Source organism: Nerophis lumbriciformis, linkage group LG22 (assembly GCF_033978685.3).
Source record: "Nerophis lumbriciformis linkage group LG22, RoL_Nlum_v2.1, whole genome shotgun sequence".
NCBI classification, from domain to species: Eukaryota; Metazoa; Chordata; class Actinopteri; order Syngnathiformes; family Syngnathidae; genus Nerophis; species Nerophis lumbriciformis.
Genome location: NC_084569.2, coordinates 3,332,402 through 3,351,928, shown reverse-complemented (window position 1 = coordinate 3,351,928; position 19,527 = coordinate 3,332,402). Strand labels below are relative to the sequence as shown.

Below are 19,527 nucleotides of genomic sequence, written 5' to 3'. Positions count from 1 at the left end.
CAGTAAGAACTATTTTGATCCAGAGAACCGTTTTTGGAAGAAAGAGTTCTTCAGGGATTGTTGAAAGCATGGGTAAGATCCTGTGTCACCAGGGACATACTTCCTGATAACATTTGCCAATAATGGTGCCTATCTTTAAATAAATGTTTTTCTCATTCAAATGTTTTGAATGTTTGTTCAATGTCAACATGATAAATGACCACAAAAACTGATCTGTAGAATACAATATGGTTCTTTATAGAACCCTCAGAAGACAAGACGGTTATCGGTGAAAACCTTTGAAAAGGGATGTTTTTAGAACCCCCTGTGTCAGATCTAGATGAAACCCTTGAAACATGAAAGAGTTCTTTGTGGAACTCCCTGTGTGAGTTCTAGATGAAACCCTTGAAACATGAAAGGGTTCTTAGTGGAACTCCCTGCATAGGTTCTAGATGAAACCCTTGACAAACGAAAGGGTTCTTAGTGGAACTCCCTGTGTGGGTTCTAGATGAAACCCTTGAAATACGAAAGGGTTCTTAGTGGAACTCCCTGTGTCAGATCTAGATGAAACCCTTGAAACATGAAAGAGTTCTTTGTGGAACTCCCTGTGTGAGTTCTAGATGAAACCCTTGAAACATGAAAGGGTTCTTAGTGGAACTCCCTGCATAGGTTCTAGATGAAACCCTTGACAAACGAAAGGGTTCTTAGTGGAACTCCCTGTGTGGGTTCTAGATGAAACCCTTGAAATACGAAAGGGTTCTTAGTGGAACTCCCTGCGTGGGTTCTAGATGAAACCCTTGAAATACAAAAGGGTTCTTAGTGGAACTCCCTGTGTGGGTTCTAGATGAAACCCTTGAAATACGAAAGGGTTATTAGTGGAACTCCCTGCGTGGGTTCTTTGTAGAACCTCTCATGGGGGGTTCTGGGTGGAACCTTACACACACAGTTCTAGGTAGAACCCTCCAAAAGGGTTCCAGGTGGAACCTTTATAAAAAAAGGTTCTACCTGGAGCCAAAAAGGGTTCTCCTATGAGGACGAGCCGAAGAACCATATATGGTTCTACTTAGCACTTCTATTTCTAAGAGTGTAGGATTACATAAGCTCTGCTTCTTCCTACTCCTTTTCGGGCGTGCTGTAATGAAAGGAGTGGAAGTGTGTGATGCGTCACATTGTATGGTACGCATGTTCCACATGAACCGAAAAGAGCCTGAGTGCAGTTATTTGAGCAAGTCCTTCATCACACCGATTGATGAGCCTCTGTAGCCGCCGCCAAAGTGGTTCCAGTGGTTCAGGTAGTGATAAAGTTGATAAAGCTGGTTCCTCTTTGCAAAGCCAGGCGTCTTGGGTAATTTATGGTGGTAAGCGGAGTAAAAGGAGTCGTTAAACCCTCCGAACATACGAGAGATTCCCAACTCATACTCTGAATGGCCGTAGAAGGAAGCGGGGTCGAAGATGACCGGCCCGTCGCCCGATTCTGCCACGTTGCCTCCCCACAGGTCTCCGTGGAGGAGAGCGGGGACAATCTCCATCTCTTTGAAAAACGGTGGCATCTTCAGCTGTACAATCGGGTGTCACTGTGGGTTACTGTTGCAGACATGAATGGTGTCAGGGATGGTGTACCTGAAGCTCTGCCCAAAGCTCTCTGGCTTCTCTATCACCCTTAGATTCCTCCAGAAGGTTGAACTGAAACTGAAGCCTGTGGCGTGTAAAAAATGTCACCCAGTCATCCTGCCAGTCATTTTCCTGTTAGGGAAAGAAAGAAAAAAAGCCACAATTGAATCCTCATACGCGTTACATCCTGTAAGGATGCAAATGTATCTTACCTGTGCGATGTATCCACAGCACGTGGTGGTAGAGAACCCAAATTTGTCCACATACTCTGACTGACCAGCTCCTTTCCCTGTTAACAGAGACAACATTAATAAATGAACAATTCACCTTCACTTCATCCCCAAATAGTAGACTCCACTACACAGGGCCGGCCCGTGGCATAGGCCGTATAGGCAAATGCTAAGGGCGCCGTCCATCAGGGGGCGCCACGCCAGTGCCACAAATGTGGGAGAAAAAAAAAAGAAAAAAAGTTGGTACTATTATTTCTAAATACAAAAAATAATCCCACGTTAATTAAAATGCAAAGTAAAGCCTATTTAATACAAATATTATTTGTTACAACATTACGCCCCCCCCCTCCTCCCCCGCACGGTGCGCCCCCTCCCTTCCCGTGTCATGACTCTTTTTGGACGTCACCACATCAAAAAAATCAACACAAGATGCCAAAACTGTCAGGTGCCCAGGGAAGAAAAAAGAGAAAAGAAGAGGAGGAGAAACGAGAAAAGACAGAGGTAGCAGGTAGGTAACGTTAGCCTACATGAAATTATTTGTCTGTTACAGAATGTGATAGTAACCTGGCTTTTTAGCATTAAGCTAATGTTACATGATTCGGCAATTGCTAATCAATAAATAGCTAGTTCTGTTTTAACGTCGGGTTAATATTGTGGAGGGGGCTAAATTGTTATGGAAAATAATAATGTAACGTTAGGTAATTACAGTACTCCCACCTTACATTCCTCAGGGACATTTCTTTCTTTCTTTAGTTTATTTGGAACATGAACACACTTACATCATAATACATCACACAATTTCATATCATTTAAATGATAAATAAATGATAAATAAATGGGTTGTACTTGTATAGCGCTTTTCTACCTTCAAGGTACTCAAAGCGCTTTGACACTACTTCCACATTTACCCATTCACACACTGATGGAGGGAGCTGCCATGCAAGGCGCTAACCAGCACCCATCAGGAGCAAGGGTGAAGTGTCTTGCTCAGGACACAACGGACATGACGAGGTTGGTACTAGGTGGGGATTGAACCAGGGACCCTCGGGTCGCGCACGGCCACTCTTCCACTGCGCCACGCCATACATCATGCCTGAAAAGGAGTAGGAAGAAGCAAAGCTTATTTAATCCTACCCCTTTCCCACTTCAAAGCGTTTACAAATATATAGAATCATTTACTGACCTTTTTATATAATAAAATAACATCTATGAATTAGTATACAACAGTTTTGTAATATGTAATTAATTAATTAATTCAGTCATTATTAACATACTGAGAAGAAGAATATCTTATTTTCAATAAGGTTGAAAGTAATTCTTCTTCTTTGTACTCTGTAAGCACTATTATTTTGAACAACCTCTTAAACTGGATCATATCAGTACAATTTTTAACTTCTTTACTTAATCCATTCTATAATTTAATTCCACATACTGATATGCTAAAAGTTCTAAGTGTTGTACGTGCATATAAATGTTTGTATTAGATCTTTTAAGCAGGTGTTTTTTGTTTACATTGTTATTGCCTTCTGGTTAGCTAATGTTTGCCCTGCAGGTAATAGTCACTTTTCCACCCCTTTATATATTAGGTATAGTTGTAAGTAAAAAAAAAAGGTCAAAGACAAAGCTATTCGGGTTCTTGTGAGTATATACACTTCACTGCGGATGTGGGGGGGCGCCACCTAAAATCTTGCCTAGGGCGCCAGATTGGTTAGGGCCGGGCCTGCCGCTACAGTACATATTCCTCAAAAACAAATCGTAGACCGCAGTATTGTTCAAAAGTTGTTTTTTTGTTTCCAGTCCGTAGCACACAACGCTTCATGTCATCAAATTAAAAAGACAAGACTCCCCTCACCTCCCAGGGGGTGAACAAGGGGATGGGTCAAATGCAGAGGACAAATTTCACCACACCTAGTGTGTGTGTGTGTGACAATCATTGGTACTTTAACTTTAACTTAAATTATCATTGGTTTTCAAAACGCTTACAAAAAAGTGGGACCCCAAAAATGTACTGTGGGACCCCATTTTTATGACCTGATGGGGTCCCTGGGACCCCATTTTGAAAATCCCTAGCGCCAACACTGATGGAGTATTGCCCATCCATCTTCTTCCGCTTATCCGAGGTCGGGTCGCAGGGAAGCCCAGACTTTGCTCTCCCCAGCCACTTCGTCCAGCTCCTCACCGGGGGATCCGGAGGCGTTCACAGGCCAGCCGGGAGACATAGTCTTCCCAACGTGTCCTGGGTCTTCCCCGTGGCCTCCCACCGGATGGAGTATTGGTGCCTGCAAAACAGCTAACCTGAATCTGGCCAGATCCTTCAATCCAATCCATCCATCCATTTTCAACCGCTTGTCCCTTTTGGGGTTATGGGGGGCGCTGGAGCCTATCTCAGCTGCATTCGGGCGGAAGGCGGTGTACACCCTGGACAAGTCGCTACCTACTCAATGTAAAGTGCTTTTTACAAATAAAATCTATTATTATTATTATTATTATAATGGACAAGTGCTTTATCCAATCACATACAATTTTTTTTTTTTTTTGCAAGGCTTGCCTTCTGAAATACATCTCCTATTGAGAAGTCCCAGATCCTTGTGTGGAGCTCAGCCAACTACAAGGATCTGGCCAGAGTCATGTTACAGAACAGCAGCAGGCGGCCGTGTTCTAATACTAATCAAATATCATCCCGGGGACCATAGATCATTCATTCATGGGCCCGCTGGCCTTGACTTTGACACCCCTGGTCTAAAGAAAGGCACTTAGGCTGCATTACCAACTGTCTGCTGCTCTTTGCTGACTTTCTCCAGCTGTCTCTTGTTGTGGAGATGAAGTTCAGCCAGCTGATCGCCAAGTTGCTTTGAATATCTGCACATTGCAAAAAAAAAAAAAAAAATCAATGAATAATAATAAATAAATAAATACTGCTACTAACTGGCCATACAATCAAAGGGAGTGTCCTACTTGTTCAGACCATGCATGTCCAAGTGTTCCATAACAAACGCACACCCTCCAGTCTCCAACTGAAACACCTTCACGGGTCTGGGGACTTTGACACTTTCTGTCTTTAATATGGCCTCCAAACTGGCCATTTCCCCATCGAACATTACTTTGGCCTAGATAAGAGGGAATAGATCAAAGCCATCACTCACAGGCATGATTCTAACAAGATGCAAACAGGTAACAGTTGTTGAGTTGAGTTTGATACCTCACACATGCATGCATACAACATGATGCATCACAATTTCCAGTTTCTCTTTTCAACATGTTGGAAAAGGAGTATGAAGAAGCATAGCTTATTTAATCCTACCCCTTTTCTTTTACATAACAGTTGCTAACACTTCACTACACTAACCGGTTTCAGGGCAAATCACTCTACGGAGACAGCCCTCGCAAAAATGACTAATGATCTACTGCTAACGATGGATTCTGATGCGTCATCTATGTTGCTGCTTCTTGATCTTAGCGCTGCTTTCCATACCGTCGATCATAATATTTTATTAGAGCGTATCAAAACACGTATTGGTATGTCAGACTTAGCTTTGTCGTGGTTTAACTCTTATCTTACTGACAGGATGCAATGCGTCTCCCATAATAATGTGACCTCGGACTATGTTAAGGTAACGTGCGGAGTTCCTCAGGGTTCGGTTCTTGGCCCTGCACTCTTTAGTATTTACATGCTGCCGCTAGGCGACATCATACGCAAATACGGTGTTAGCTTTCATTGTTATGCTGATGACAGCCAACTCTACATGCCCCTAAAGCTGACCAACACGCCGGATTGTAGTCAGCTGGAGGCGTGTCTTAATGAAATTAAACAATGGATGTCCGCTAACTTCTTGCAACTCAACGCCAAGAAAACGGAAATGCTGATTATCGGTCCTGCTAAACACCGACATTTATTTAAAAATATCACCTTAACATTTGACAACCAAACAATTACACAAAGCGACTCAGTAAAGAATCTGGGTATTATCTTCCACCCAACTCTCTCCTTTGAGTCACACATTAAGAGTGTAACTAAAACGGCCTTCTTTCATCTCCGTAATATCGCTAAAATTCGTTCCATTTTATCCACTAGCGACGCTGAGATCATTATTCATGCGTTCGTTACGTCTCGTCTCGACTACTGTAACGTATTATTTTCGGGTCTCCCTATGTCTAGCATTAAAAAATTACAATTGGTACAAAATGCGGCTGCTAGACTTTTGACAAGAACAAGAAAGTTTGATCATATTACGCCTATACTGTATATACCTTTATATACATATATATATACCTATACTGGCTCACCTGCACTGGCTTCCTGTGCACTTAAGATGCGACTTTAAGGTTTTACTACTTACGTATAAAATACTACACGGTCTAGCTCCATCCTATCTTGTCGATTGCATTGTACCATATGTCCCGGCAAGAAATCTGCGTTCAAAGAACTCCGGCTTATTAGTGATTCCCAGAGCCCCAAAAAAGTCTGCGGGCTATAGAGCGTTTTCTATTGGGGCTCCAGTACTATGGAATGCCCTCCCGGTAACAATTAGAGATGCTACCTCAGTAGAAGCATTTAAGTCCCATCTTAAAACTCATTTGTATACTCTAGCCTTTAAATAGACCCCCTGTTAGACCAGTTGATCTGCCGTTTCTTTTCTTTTCTCCTCTGCTCCCCTATTCCTTGTGGAGGGGGGGGGGGGGGGGGGGCACAGGTCCGGTGGCCATGGATGAAGTGCTGGCTGTCCAGAGTCGGGACCCGGGGTGGACCGCTCGCCTGTGCATCGGCTGGGAACATCTCTGCGCTGCTGACCCGTCTCCGCTCGGGATGGTGTCCTGCTGGCCCCACTATGGACTGGACTCTTACTATTATGTTGGATCCACTATGGACTGGACTCTCACAATATTATGTTAGACCCACTCGACATCCATTGCTTTCGGTCTGCCCTAGAGGGGGTGGGGGGTTACCCACATATGCGGTCCTCTCCAAGGTTTCTCATAGTCATTCACATCGACGTCCCACTGGGGTGAGTTTTTCCTTGCCCTTATGTGGGCTTTGTACCGAGGATGTCGTTGTGGCTTGTGCAGCCCTTTGAGACACTTGTGATTTAGGGCTATATAAATAAACATTGATTGATTGATTGATATTTAATCCTACCCCTTTTCTTTTACATAACAGTTGCTAACACTTTTGTTCACTTCCTGTTCTCAATGTATTCACAATATACTCCATGAGTAATCACAATAAAAATAAATAAATAATACTCGGTGAAGTAAGTTACATTTCATATGGTGAGATGGATGAAATAAATTCAGAATGTTTATCATGGTTCTTCTTCTTTGTATTTTGTAAACACTTTTAAGTTTGAAGAGTTTCTTGAAGTGGATCATATTAGTACATTGTTTGATTGCTTTGCTTAATCCATTCCATCATTTAATTCCACATACTGATATACTGAAGGTCTTAAGTGTTGTACAAATGTTTTAAATTACATTTTTCTCTAAGATGATATGTCTCCTCTTTAGTTGAGAAGAATTGTTGTATATTCTTGGGTAGCAGATTATACAGTAGTTTGCTTCGTGCATCATTTTAGCTGTTTGCAAGTCACCTGGCTCTTGTGGTTCATCTTGACAAACACTCTGCCGGTGTCGGTGTCATAACTCTGACCCTGGCTGATGCAGCCCCCGGCGGCCTGTCCTGCACACTTCAACATGGATGTCCCCAACTCCTTCTTCAACGCAGCTTCCATCGCTAAAGCACTTGCAACACACCGCGCTGGAGTGGCCGACGACCTGACGTCGACCTGACAGACGCTTGGATGTTTCTCGCTTGTTTGTGTTGAATGTTTCTTGCTTGTTTATGTACGACGATCAGCCTCCATCGAGCCTTCTCACGTGACGTCACGCTCTACGCGCCATGATCATGATTTAGCTCCTATATACTGTTTATTATTATTATTATTATTATTTCTCAATCGTTTGTAAATGTTGCAATATACAAATAAAGGTTTATAAAATAAAATAAAAATTTTAATTTTTTTTTTTAGCTCCTATATGTAAATATTGGCAATGTAGCTACAACTATTGATGTTTTCTAACTATTTCATTTGTTTTAGCAGTATTTAGGAAACATAATGTAACCTATTTTTATGGACTTGCCTCTTTGTGATGTTATAAATTCCCGTTATAAACTGTTATACAGTATATACCTTGAGCTCTTATTTTGAAGGCGCTAAGAGCGGAAGTGGTGACACGTTGTAGTGGAGCGGATTGTTTTAAAAGAGTGGTCCTCGTGTAAAACTGCAGCCCCCGTGTTTGTTATTTTGTAGTTTTATATAATCCCTCGGTTACAATAACAAAAATTCGAGTACAGTATTAACGTTCAAACAGTATTCACGTTTAACGAGTTTTGGCTTAAATCGTTTTCCGTAAGTATTTGCATTTACAACCGACCAATCAAAAACTGACGTCGTGCCCCACTTTGTCCAATCAGGAGGCGCTATCTTGATCACGTGATCATCACCAGGGTGACAGACGGTTGGATGTTTCTTGCTTGTTTATGTTAAATGTTTCTCTTATTTATGAGCCTTCTCATGTGACGTCACGCTCTACGCACCGTGATCATGATTTAGCTCCTATATAAAAATAAATACAAAAAATAAAAACAAAAACACATTTTTTTAGCTCCTATATACTGTTTTTGTACTTATTTTGATTATTATTATTTCTCAATTGTTTGTAAATGTTGCAATTTATTAATAAAGGTTTATCAAATTCAAAAAAATAAAAATTACAAATTAAAATATATATTTTTTAGCTCCTATGTATAAATATTGGCAATGTAACTACAAATATTAATGTTTTCTAACTATTTTAATTGTTTTAACAGTATTTCAGAAACATAACAACAATTTGAGTACAGTATTAACGTTCAAACAGTATTCACGTTTAACGAGTTTTGGCTTAAATCGTTTTCCGTAGTATTTGCATTTACAACCGACCAATCAAAAACTGACGTCGTGCCCCACTTTGTCCAATCAGGAGGCTCCATCTTGATCACGTGATCATCACCATGGTGACAGACGGTTGGCTGTTTCTTGCTTGTTTATGTTAAATGTTTCTCTTATTTATGTGCGACGATCAGCCTCCATCGAGCCTTCTCATGTGACGTCACGCTCTACGCACCGTGATCATGATTTAGCTCCTATATAAAAATAAATAAATACAAAAAATAAAAACAAAAACACTTTTTTTTTTTAGCTCCTATATATATATATTTTTTTTAGCTCCTATATAGGGATGACGTCAAGCTGAAGAAGGAGTCCTATCGGGTTCTTTTGGCTCATAGGACTCCTGAGGCAGCGGACAGGTACCGACAGGCCAAGCAGTGTGCGGCTTCAGCGGTCGCAGAGGCAAAAACTCGGACATGGGAGGAGTTCGGGGAAGCCATGGAAAACGACTTCCGGACGGCTTCGAAGCGATTCTGGACCACCATCCGCCGCCTCAGGAAGGGGAAGCAGTGCACTACCAACACCGTGTATGGTGAGGATGGTGTTCTGCTGACCTCGACTGCGGAAGTTGTGGATCGGTGGAGGGAATACTTCTTCCTATGAGGAAGCAGTGCCTGGGGAGTCTGTGGTGGGCTCTTCTATTTCTGGGGCTGAGGTTGCAGAGGTAGTTAAAAAGCTCCTCGGTGGCAAGGCCCCGGGGGTGGATGAGATCCGCCCGGAGTTCCTTAAGGCTCTGGATGCTGTGGGGCTGTCTTGGTTGACAAGACTCTGCAGCATCGCGTGGACATCGGGGGCGGTACCTTTGGATTGGCAGACCGGGGTGGTGGTTCCTCTCTTTAAAAAGGGGAACCGGAGGGTGTGTTCTAACTATCGTGGGATCACACTCCTCAGCCTTCCCGGTAAGGTCTATTCAGGTGTACTGGAGAGGAGGCTACGCCGGATAGTCGAACCTCGGATTCAGGAGGAACAGTGTGGTTTTCGTCCTGGTCGTGGAACTGTGGACCAGCTCTATACTCTCGGCAGGGTCCTTGAGGGTGCATGGGAGTTTGCCCAACCAGTCTACATGTGCTTTGTGGACTTGGAGAAGGCATTCGACCGTGTCCCTCGGGAAGTCCTGTGGGGAGTGCTCAGAGAATATGGGGTTTCGGACTGTCTGATTGTGGCGATCCGCTCCCTGTATGATCAGTGTCAGAGCTTGGTTCGCATTGCCGGCAGTAAGTCGGACACGTTTCCGGTGAGGGTTGGACTCCGCCAAGGCTGCCCTTTGTCACCCATTCTGTTCATAACTTTTATGGACAGAATTTCTAGGCGCAGTCAAGGCGTTGAGGGGATTCGGTTTGGTGGCTGCAGGATTAGGTCTCTGCTTTTTGCAGATGATGTGGTCCTGATGGCTTCATCTGGCCAGGATCTTCAGCTCTCACTGGATCGGTTCGCAGCTGAGTGTGAAGCGACTGGGATGAGAATCAGCACCTCCAAGTCCGAGTCCATGGTTCTCGCCCGGAAAAGGGTGGAGTGCCATCTCCGGGTTGGGGAGGAGATCTTGCCCCAAGTGGAGGAGTTCAAGTACCTCGGAGTCTTGTTCACGAGTGGGGGAAGAGTGGATCGTGAGATCGACAGGCGGATCGGTGCGGCGTCTTCAGTAATGCGGACGCTGTATCGATCCGTTGTGGTGAAGAAAGAGCTGAGCCGGAAGGCAAAGCTCTCAATTTACCGGTCGATCTACGTTCCCATCCTCACCTATGGTCATGAGCTTTGGGTTATGACCGAAAGGACAAGATCACGGGTACAAGCGGCCGAAATGAGTTTCCTCTGCCGGGTGGCGGGGCTCTCCCTTAGAGATAGGGTGAGAAGCTCTGTCATCCGGGGGAGCTCAAAGTAAAGCCGCTGCTCCTCCACATGGAGAGGAGCCAGATGAGGTGGTTCGGGCATCTAGTCAGGATGCCACCCGAGCGCCTCCCTAGGGAGTTGTTTAGGGCACGTCCGACCGGTAGGAGGCCACGAGGAAGACCCAGGACACGTTGGGAAGACTATGTCTCCCGGCTGGCCTGGGAACGCCTCGGCATCCCCCGGGAGGAGCTGGACGAAGTGGCTGGGGAGAGGGAAGTCTGGGCTTCCCTGCTTAGGCTGCTGCCCCCGCGACCCGACCTCGGATAAGCGGAAGAAGATGGATGGATGGATGGATACTGTTTTTGTACTTATTTTGATTATTATTATTTCTCAATTGTTTGTAAATGTTGCAATTTATTAATAAAGGTTTATCAAATTCAAAAAAATAAAAATTACAAATTGAAATATATATTTTTTTTAGCTCCTATATATAAATATTGGCAATGTAACTACACATATTGATGTTTTCTAACTATTTTAATTGTTTTAACAATATTTCAGAAACATAACAACAATTTGAGTACAGTATTAACGTTCAAACAGTATTCACGTTTAACGAGTTTTGGCTTAAATCGTTTTCCGTAGTATTTGCATTACAACCGACCAATCAAAAACTGACTCGTGCCCGCTTTGTCCAATCAGGAGGCGCCATCTGATCACCTGATCATCACCAGGGTTACTCGGTGAAGCCAGGTTGTGCTAAGTGCTAACTAGCATCACGCTAACGACGAAAGGCGCCAATGAGCAGCAATGGCGTCTGTTTGCTCCTCGGAGCAACAGGCGTCGGGAAAACCCTCCTGCTAAAACGTTTGCAAAATATCCTTTTGCTCGGTTGTAGTCGTAGAATGAACACTTGGAGGTAGTTTGAAAGTTGTGTGTGTGCTAACCCTGACTAGGCTAAATTTAGCTACAAGGAAAGCAGACAACATTGCGTCAACATTCCGATATAAAACATGTTTTAGGGCCAAAAAATACCCAAGTTTTGTTGTTGTCTATCCTAACCTTTTCTTCACAGCTCAGTTTGCATGGAGATTATGACTCGGATGCCCTGCCACATACTCTGCCAACGGTAAATAAAGGTTAAAAAGATTCGAAATAGCACTGATGTGTTGTATAGCACCTTGCTTCAATGCCTTAAGAGCTGTGTTGGACAATGGGTCGACAGAGTTTCATCTCATTGGCTAGCACTGCTTGACACCCAGCAGGGATTTGTGGTTGCCAGTGCGAAGGGGACGACCATTGTTAAACATATATACTGCACTATTAACCAAAAATATGTGTTGTCCATCATTTGGTGGATTAAAAATGAATCTAAAATGCACGTTAACATTTTATAATTAGGTTTACTACAAAAGTGTCAAACTCAAGGCCCGGGGGCCAAATCTGGCCTGCCACATTATTTTATGTGGCCCGCGAAAGCCTGGAAATAAGATGCGTTAATAAAATGTTTAATCTTTTCTTACTGAATATATTTGTTCTTTCGACTTTGACATTAAAAATAATGTACTACAAGCAATTGCACCATCTTTTAAAAATCAATAGTATCAAAATATTATATTATCATGGATCCCGGGCTCGGGATCTTTCTGTGTGGAGTTTGCATGTCCTCCCCGTGACTGCGTGGGTTCCCTCCGGGTACTCCGGCTTCCTCCCACCTCCAAAGACATGCACCTGGGGATCATCATCATCATCATCATTTCTTTTTATTCCTTTCATGAAAATGCATATATACAAGCCATGTACAGTTGACACTTTCATTGTTTTTTGTTTCTTATACATTTCCATGATCAGAAAGGAGCAGATGGAAGAATACCATTCTTATATTTATCTGCCCCCTTTTTAACACCAATGATTTTAGATGACTTTATAACTGTTAAAAGGGACTCCTCCCAATAGCTCAACCCACTCGGCAGATGACTTTATGAATTTCTTTAATAAGAAAATTGAACTCATTAGAAAGGAGATTAAAGACAACGCATCCCAGCTACAACTGGGTTCTATTAACACAGATACAACTGTATCTACGACGGATACTGCAATACAAAATAGTCTTTCTCTTTTTGATGAAATAACATTAGAGGAACTATTACGGCGTGTAAGTGGGATAAAACAAACAACATGTTTACTTGACCCACTTCCTGGGAAACTTATCAAGGAGCTTTTTGTATTATTAGGTCCATCAGTGCTAAATATTATAAACTTATCACTTTCCTCTGGACTGGACTCTTAAGTTGATTGGCAACACTAAATGGTCCCTAGTGTGTGAATGTGAGTGTGAATGTTGTCTGTCTATCTGTGTTGGCCTTGCGATGAGGTGGCAACTTGTCCAGGGTGTACCCCGGCTTCCGCCCGATTGTAGCTGAGATAGGCTCCAGCGCCCCCCGCGACCCCAAAGGGAATAAGCGGTAGAAAATGGATGGATGGATGGATGGATGGATTGCAAAAATATTTTTTGTTAAAATAAAGATAAATACTGTACTTATCTGCTCGACTTATGATTTCAAAACAAATGATCAATCAAATTGTAGACTGTAAAATTGACAATAGATTTTACGGTTGAATTCCACCGACTGAGGTTTTTTTTTTTACCGTGAATTGAACTTTGGTGCTGTTTTTTTCCATATACAGTAAGACACTAAAACATTAAAATCAAACAAAAAATTCAATATTCTCAAAATCAAAATGTTATATTATCATGTATTCCAAAAATATTTTTTGTTAATATAAAGATAAATACTGTACTTAAATATCTGCTTGACTTATGATTTCAAAACAAATGATCAATCAAATTGTAGGCTGTAAAATTGACAATAGATTTTACGGTTGAATTCCGCCAAGTTTTTTTTTTTATCGTGAATTGAACTTTGGTACTGTTTTTTTTCCACATACAGTAAGACACTAAAACATTAAAAAACAAACCAAAAAAAACAACCAGATTTTGGGGGGGGGAAAAAACTGTCAGCTCTGTTGCTTGAATTTTATTGGCTAAAAACAGTGGTATTGTTTCTCCATTTATTCCATTTTTTATATGCTGTAAAAAACACACTACTTTTACTGTAACATTCTGGTGACTGAGCTGCCAATTTTTAAAGTTAAATAGAAGTGTAAACACAATAACTACATCTGGTAAGAGCCCCCACTGGTAGGAGTAGAGATCAGGGGTTGGAGGTCACCCGATTCCATTGAGCGAAGTGACAACGCCTAGGTGTTCGAATTTGTACAAACAGCCCCAAGGCTAGAACAACAAAGAGTAACTGTCTTTATGTAAAAGGTATTTAAGGACAGTTGTCCAAGAAGACAGGAGAAGAGTAATCCGGCCCATACTCTTTCTCCCGGAAACTGCATTTCCAGTCTGAGGCTCGCTGAAACAAATAAAGCTTTTTGTTTGACGATTCCTAGTTGGCGTCTTCTTGGCTCGCCACCCATCACACGACCAACATGCATTTTTGGTTCATTCTAAAAATGTCATCTGTTTGAACTTAGTTAATTTGTGTTTCCATGGCCACAGGTAGGAACCAATCTGACGGACTTGACCCTAAAGAGAAAGAAGTTGACAGTGCGGGAGCTTGGAGGCTGCATGGGCCCAATATGGCACAGTTACTACAATGATTGCTGCTCTGTAATAGTATGTAGTGTGTACTCTTGCTTTTTTGTTTTTTAGCTCAAAACACTAGTTATTTGAGTGTTGTTTTTTCTCCCAAGTTTGTCGTAGACTCGGCCAACATTTGTCAGACGTCGTCTTCATGTATCCAGCTGTTGTCTGTGCTTTCAGCCGAGCCTCTGCACAATGCATCTGTGCTGATCCTCTTCAACAAGAGGTGACCTTAACCATAAGAGAGCATGATATATCTCTGTGACAGCCATTATCCCTCTTTAGGTAGGAGAGTTGACACGAGATATTCACCGGCCTTTTTTTATTTGGACCTGATGTTGTGGCAAGTGTGTATATACAGGTAAAAGCCAGTAAATTAGAATATTTTGAAAAACTTGATTTATTTCAGTAATTGCATTCAAAAGGTGTAACTTGTACATTATATTTATTCATTGCACACAGACTGATGCATTCAAATGTTTATTTCATTTAATTTTGATGATTTGAAGTGGCAACAAATGAAAATCCAAAATTCCGTGTGTCACAAAATTAGAATATTACTTAAGGCTAATACAAAAAAGGGATTTTTAGAAATGTTGGCCAACTGAAAAGTATGAAAATGAAAAATATGAGCATGTACAATACTCAATACTTGGTTGGAGCTCCTTTTGCCTCAATTACTGCGTTAATGCGGCGTGGCATGGAGTCGATGAGTTTCTGGCACTGCTCAGGTGTTATGAGAGCCCAGGTTGCTCTGATAGTGGCCTTCAACTCTTCTGCGTTTTTGGGTCTGGCATTCTGCATCTTCCTTTTCACAATACCCCACAGATTTTCTATGGGGCTAAGGTCAGGGGAGTTGGCGGGCCAATTTAGAACAGAAATACCATGGTCCGTAAACCAGGCACGGGTAGATTTTGCGCTGTGTGCAGGCGCCAAGTCCTGTTGGAACTTGAAATCTCCATCTCCATAGAGCAGGTCAGCAGCAGGAAGCATGAAGTGCTCTAAAACTTGCTGGTAGACGGCTGCGTTGACCCTGGATCTCAGGAAACGGAGTGGACCGACACCAGCAGATGACATGGCACCCCAAACCATCACTGATGGTGGAAACTTTACACTAGACTTCAGGCAACGTGGATCCTGTGCCTCTCCTGTCTTCCGCCAGACTCTGGGACCTCGATTTCCAAAGGAAATGCAAAATTTGCATGGTTGGGTGATGGTTTGGGGTGCCATGTCATCTGCTGGTGTCGGTCCACTCTGTTTCCTGAGATCCAGGGTCAACGCAGCCGTCTACCAGCAAGTTTTAGAGCACTTCATGCTTCCTGCTGCTGACCTGCTCTATGGAGATGGAGATTTCAAGTTCCAACAGGACTTGGCGCCTGCACACAGCGCAAAATCTACCCGTGCCTGGTTTACGGACCATGGTATTTCTGTTCTAAATTGGCCCGCCAACTCCCCTGACCTTAGCCCCATAGAAAATCTGTGGGGTATTGTGAAAAGGAAGATGCAGAATGCCAGACCCAAAAACGCAGAAGAGTTGAAGGCCACTATCAGAGCAACCTGGGCTCTCATAACACCTGAGCAGTGCCAGAAACTCATCGACTCCATGCCACGCCGCATTAACGCAGTAATTGAGGCAAAAGGAGCTCCAACCAAGTATTGAGTATTGTACATGCTCATATTTTTCATTTTCATACTTTTCAGTTGGCCAACATTTCTAAAAATCCCTTTTTTGTATTAGCCTTAAGTAATATTCTAATTTTGTGACACACGGAATTTTGGATTTTCATTTGTTGCCACTTCAAATCATCAAAATTAAATGAAATAAACATTTGAATGCATCAGTCTGTGTGCAATGAATAAATATAATGTACAAGTTACACCTTTTGAATGCAATTACTGAAATAAATCAAGTTTTTCAAAATATTCTAATTTACTGGCTTTTACCTGTATAGTATACTGTACATCAGGCCTGGGCAATTATTTTGACTCGGGGGGCCAAATTTAGGGGAAAAAATGTGTCTGGGGGCTGGTACATCTGATTTTCAGGAACACTAATACAAAACTTCACAATATTGTCTGATTGAATGCTAAAAACGTCTTAAACAGGATGGAATTTTAAATGTTTTTACTGAATGAGACACTCAGAATGTACATGAAAATAAAGAATGTGGGATTTACAATATTAACTAAGAAGGATAAAACACTGAATATTGACAACATATGAACGTCACACACCCTCTCCATCCACATATTTTACAACCAAGCGAAACACAACAAAAATGCAACAAACACGGCGAAATATGAACGCTAAGAGTAGAAGAAAAAAAAACCCACCTACAATTTGATACATCTGATACATCACTAAGATTTAGGACTTTGTTGTAAAAATCTCCTTCCACGTCTGTCCCTGACACCCACATTTCAGGCTCTGGAAACACTCCCCACCCACACTGCTTGGTGCCTCTTCTGAGCTGCTGTGACTTACATTACCATAGTAACTAATTAGATGACCATAGTTACTAATGAATTACCATAGTAAATAATTAGATTACCATAGTAACTACCGTATTTTTTGGACTATAAGTCGCAATTTTTTTTATAGTTTGGCCGGGTGCGACTTATACTCAGGAGCGACTTATGTGTGAAATTATTAACACATTAGCGTAAAATATCAACTAATATTATTGATCTCATTCACGTAAGAGACTAGACGTATAAGATTTAATCGGATTTAGCGATTAGGAGTGACAGATTGTTTGGTAAACGTATAGCATGTTCTATATGTTATAGTTATTTGAATGACTCTTACCATAATATGTTACGTTAACATACCAGTTGGTTATTTATGCCTCATATAACGTACACTTATTCAGCCTGTTGTTCACTATTCTTTATTTATTAGGGCCCGCATGGCCCATTGCATAAGGACTCCCAAAGGGAGTCCTTATGCAATGGGACATAAGGACCTATTGAATTTGTAAGGTTTTATTATTATTCTTTCTTTTTTCTTCCGCCGCCTCTTTGAGCTGTAATTTGACCCACTTAACATGCTTCAAAACTCACCATATTTGACCCACACATCAGGACCTGCGAAAATTGCCTTTTAATAAAAAAACCGAACCCCAAAACTCAAAATTGCGCTCTAGCGCCCCCTAGGAAGACAAAAAAACTAAGCTGCCTGTAACTCCCATTAGGAAGGTCGGAGAGACATGAAACAAAAACCTCTATGTAGGTCTTACTTAGACCTACATTTCATAAATTGACAACCCCCAGCAAAAATCAACAGGAAGTTTGCTATTCCCCCTTCAAAACAAATGTTTTGTAAAAACCGGTCACCTTCCTTCAAAATCTATCTCCTCTGAGCGCGTTTGTCGTTTCGGCTTCAAACTAACACAGGAGAGAGATTGAACCCTTCTGATTAAAAGTTATCGAAAGAGTTTTAATAACTGCTCCGGTTTTGATTTTATGACCCTTCAAAGAACCGCTGCGCTGATGCTGCTGCACTGCTGTTATTTTAAGATGGCTGCTTAAAAGCAGGAAGCACCAGCATGCCCACACAATGCAGACAGGGTAGGTACACTAGACAAAAGTATTGGGACAATTCGGACTAAAAGTAGACAAAAGTTTTGGGACACTTATGACTACCACTGGACAAAAGTCTTGGGACACTTAGGACGAAAATTGGACAAAAGTATTGGGACACTTACGACTAAAACTTGACTAAAGTATTGGGCCACTTGGGACTAAAACTTGACAAAAGTATTTAGATACTTAGGACTACCACTGGACAAAAGTATTGGGACACTTAGGACTACAACTGGACAAAGTATTGGGACACTTGGGACTAAAACTTGACAAAAGTATTGGGACACTTATGGCTACCACTGAACATAAGTATTGGGACACTTACACTGTACAAAAGTATTGGGATACTTAGGACTAAAACTGGACAAAAGTATTGGGACACTTAGGATAACAACTGGACAAAAGTATCGGGACACTTAGAACTACAACTGTACAAAAGTATTGGGACACTTGTGACTACAACTTGACAAAAGTATTGGGACACTTATGACTACCACTGGACAAAAGTATTGGGACACTTACAATGGACAAAAGTATTGGGACACTTAGGACTACAACTTGACAAAAGTATTGGGACACTTAGGACGCATACTGGACAAAAGTATTGGGACACTTACACTGGACAAAAGTTCTGGGAGACTTAGGACTACAACTTGACAAAAGTATTGGGACACTTATGAATACCACTGGACACAAGTATTGGGACACTTAGGACTACAACTGGACAAAGTATTGGGACACTTGGGACTAAAACTTGACAAAAGTATTGGGACACTTATGGCTACCACTGAACATAAGTATTGGGACACTTACACTGTACAAAAGTATTGGGATACTTAAGACTAAAACTGGACAAAAGTATTGGGACACTTAGGATAACAACTGGACAAAAGTATCGGGACACTTAGAACTACAACTGTACAAAAGTTTTGGGACACTTGTGACTACAACTTGACAAAAGTATTGGGACACTTATGACTACCACTGGACAAAAGTATTGGGACACTTACAATGGACAAAAGTATTGGGACACTTAGGACTACAACTTGACAAAAGTATTGGGACACGTAGGACGCATACTGGACAAAAGTATTGGGACACTTATGAATACCACTGGACACAAGTATTGGGACACTTACACTGGACAAAAGTATTGGGACACTTAGGACTACTACTAGACAAATTTATTGGGACACTTAGGACTACAACTGGACAAAAGTATTGGGACACTTATGACTACCACTGGACTAAAGTATTGGGACACCTACACTGGACAAAAGTACTGGGACACTTAGGACTAAAACTGGACAAAAGTATTGCGACACTTGGGACGAAAACTGGACAAAAGTATTGGGACACTTAGGACTAGCACCTGCCAAATACGCGGGCCCGACCAATGCTGCTTGCAGCTTTAATTTTAAATTGCCTTTCAAATGTCTATTCTTGGTGTTGGCTTTTATCAAATACATTTCCCCAAAAAATGCGACTTATACTCCAGTGCGACTTATATGTTTTTTTCCTTCTTATGCATTTTCGGCCAGTGCGACTTATACTCCCGAGCGACTTATATTGCGAAAAATACGGTAGTATATCATGCAAAAGCACATATTCCAACCATTGAAAGACTTAGTATAGTTGAAGACTAACGGTCCATAGA

At 41.8% G+C, this 19,527-nt stretch overlaps 2 protein-coding genes across 4 annotated transcripts in view; one reads left to right on the top strand and one right to left on the bottom strand.

Moving 5' to 3' along the window:
- Positions 1 to 778: 778 nt before the first annotated feature.
- Positions 779 to 7,691, bottom strand: LOC133615656 (ketosamine-3-kinase-like). 2 transcript variants are annotated; one of them, XM_061974408.2, is made up of 6 exons: positions 7,406 to 7,691; positions 4,776 to 4,927; positions 4,588 to 4,679; positions 1,803 to 1,879; positions 1,600 to 1,722; positions 779 to 1,510 (listed from the first exon to the last, which is right to left on the bottom strand). In XM_061974408.2, exons 1-6 carry the CDS (start codon positions 7,544 to 7,546, stop codon positions 1,268 to 1,270), a joined length of 828 nt encoding a protein of 275 aa, XP_061830392.1. In that variant the 5' UTR covers positions 7,547 to 7,691; the 3' UTR covers positions 779 to 1,267. The 2 variants fall into 2 exon arrangements, with proteins under 2 accessions (XP_061830392.1, XP_061830391.1); XM_061974407.2 differs by having other exon boundaries at positions 795 to 1,535.
- Positions 7,692 to 11,364: 3,673 nt separating this feature from the next.
- LOC140676628 (ADP-ribosylation factor-like protein 16) overlaps positions 11,365 to 19,527 on the top strand; it is a 39,526-nt gene continuing 31,363 nt past the window's right edge. For both annotated transcript variants that reach the window (XM_072915831.1, XM_072915830.1), the window contains exons 1-4: positions 11,365 to 11,510; positions 11,708 to 11,762; positions 14,202 to 14,318; positions 14,396 to 14,511. In XM_072915831.1, the coding sequence (XP_072771932.1) occupies positions 11,434 to 11,510; positions 11,708 to 11,762; positions 14,202 to 14,318; positions 14,396 to 14,511 (365 nt within the window). In that variant the 5' untranslated portion in view covers positions 11,365 to 11,433. The remainder of the gene's footprint in view (positions 11,511 to 11,707; positions 11,763 to 14,201; positions 14,319 to 14,395; positions 14,512 to 19,527) is intronic.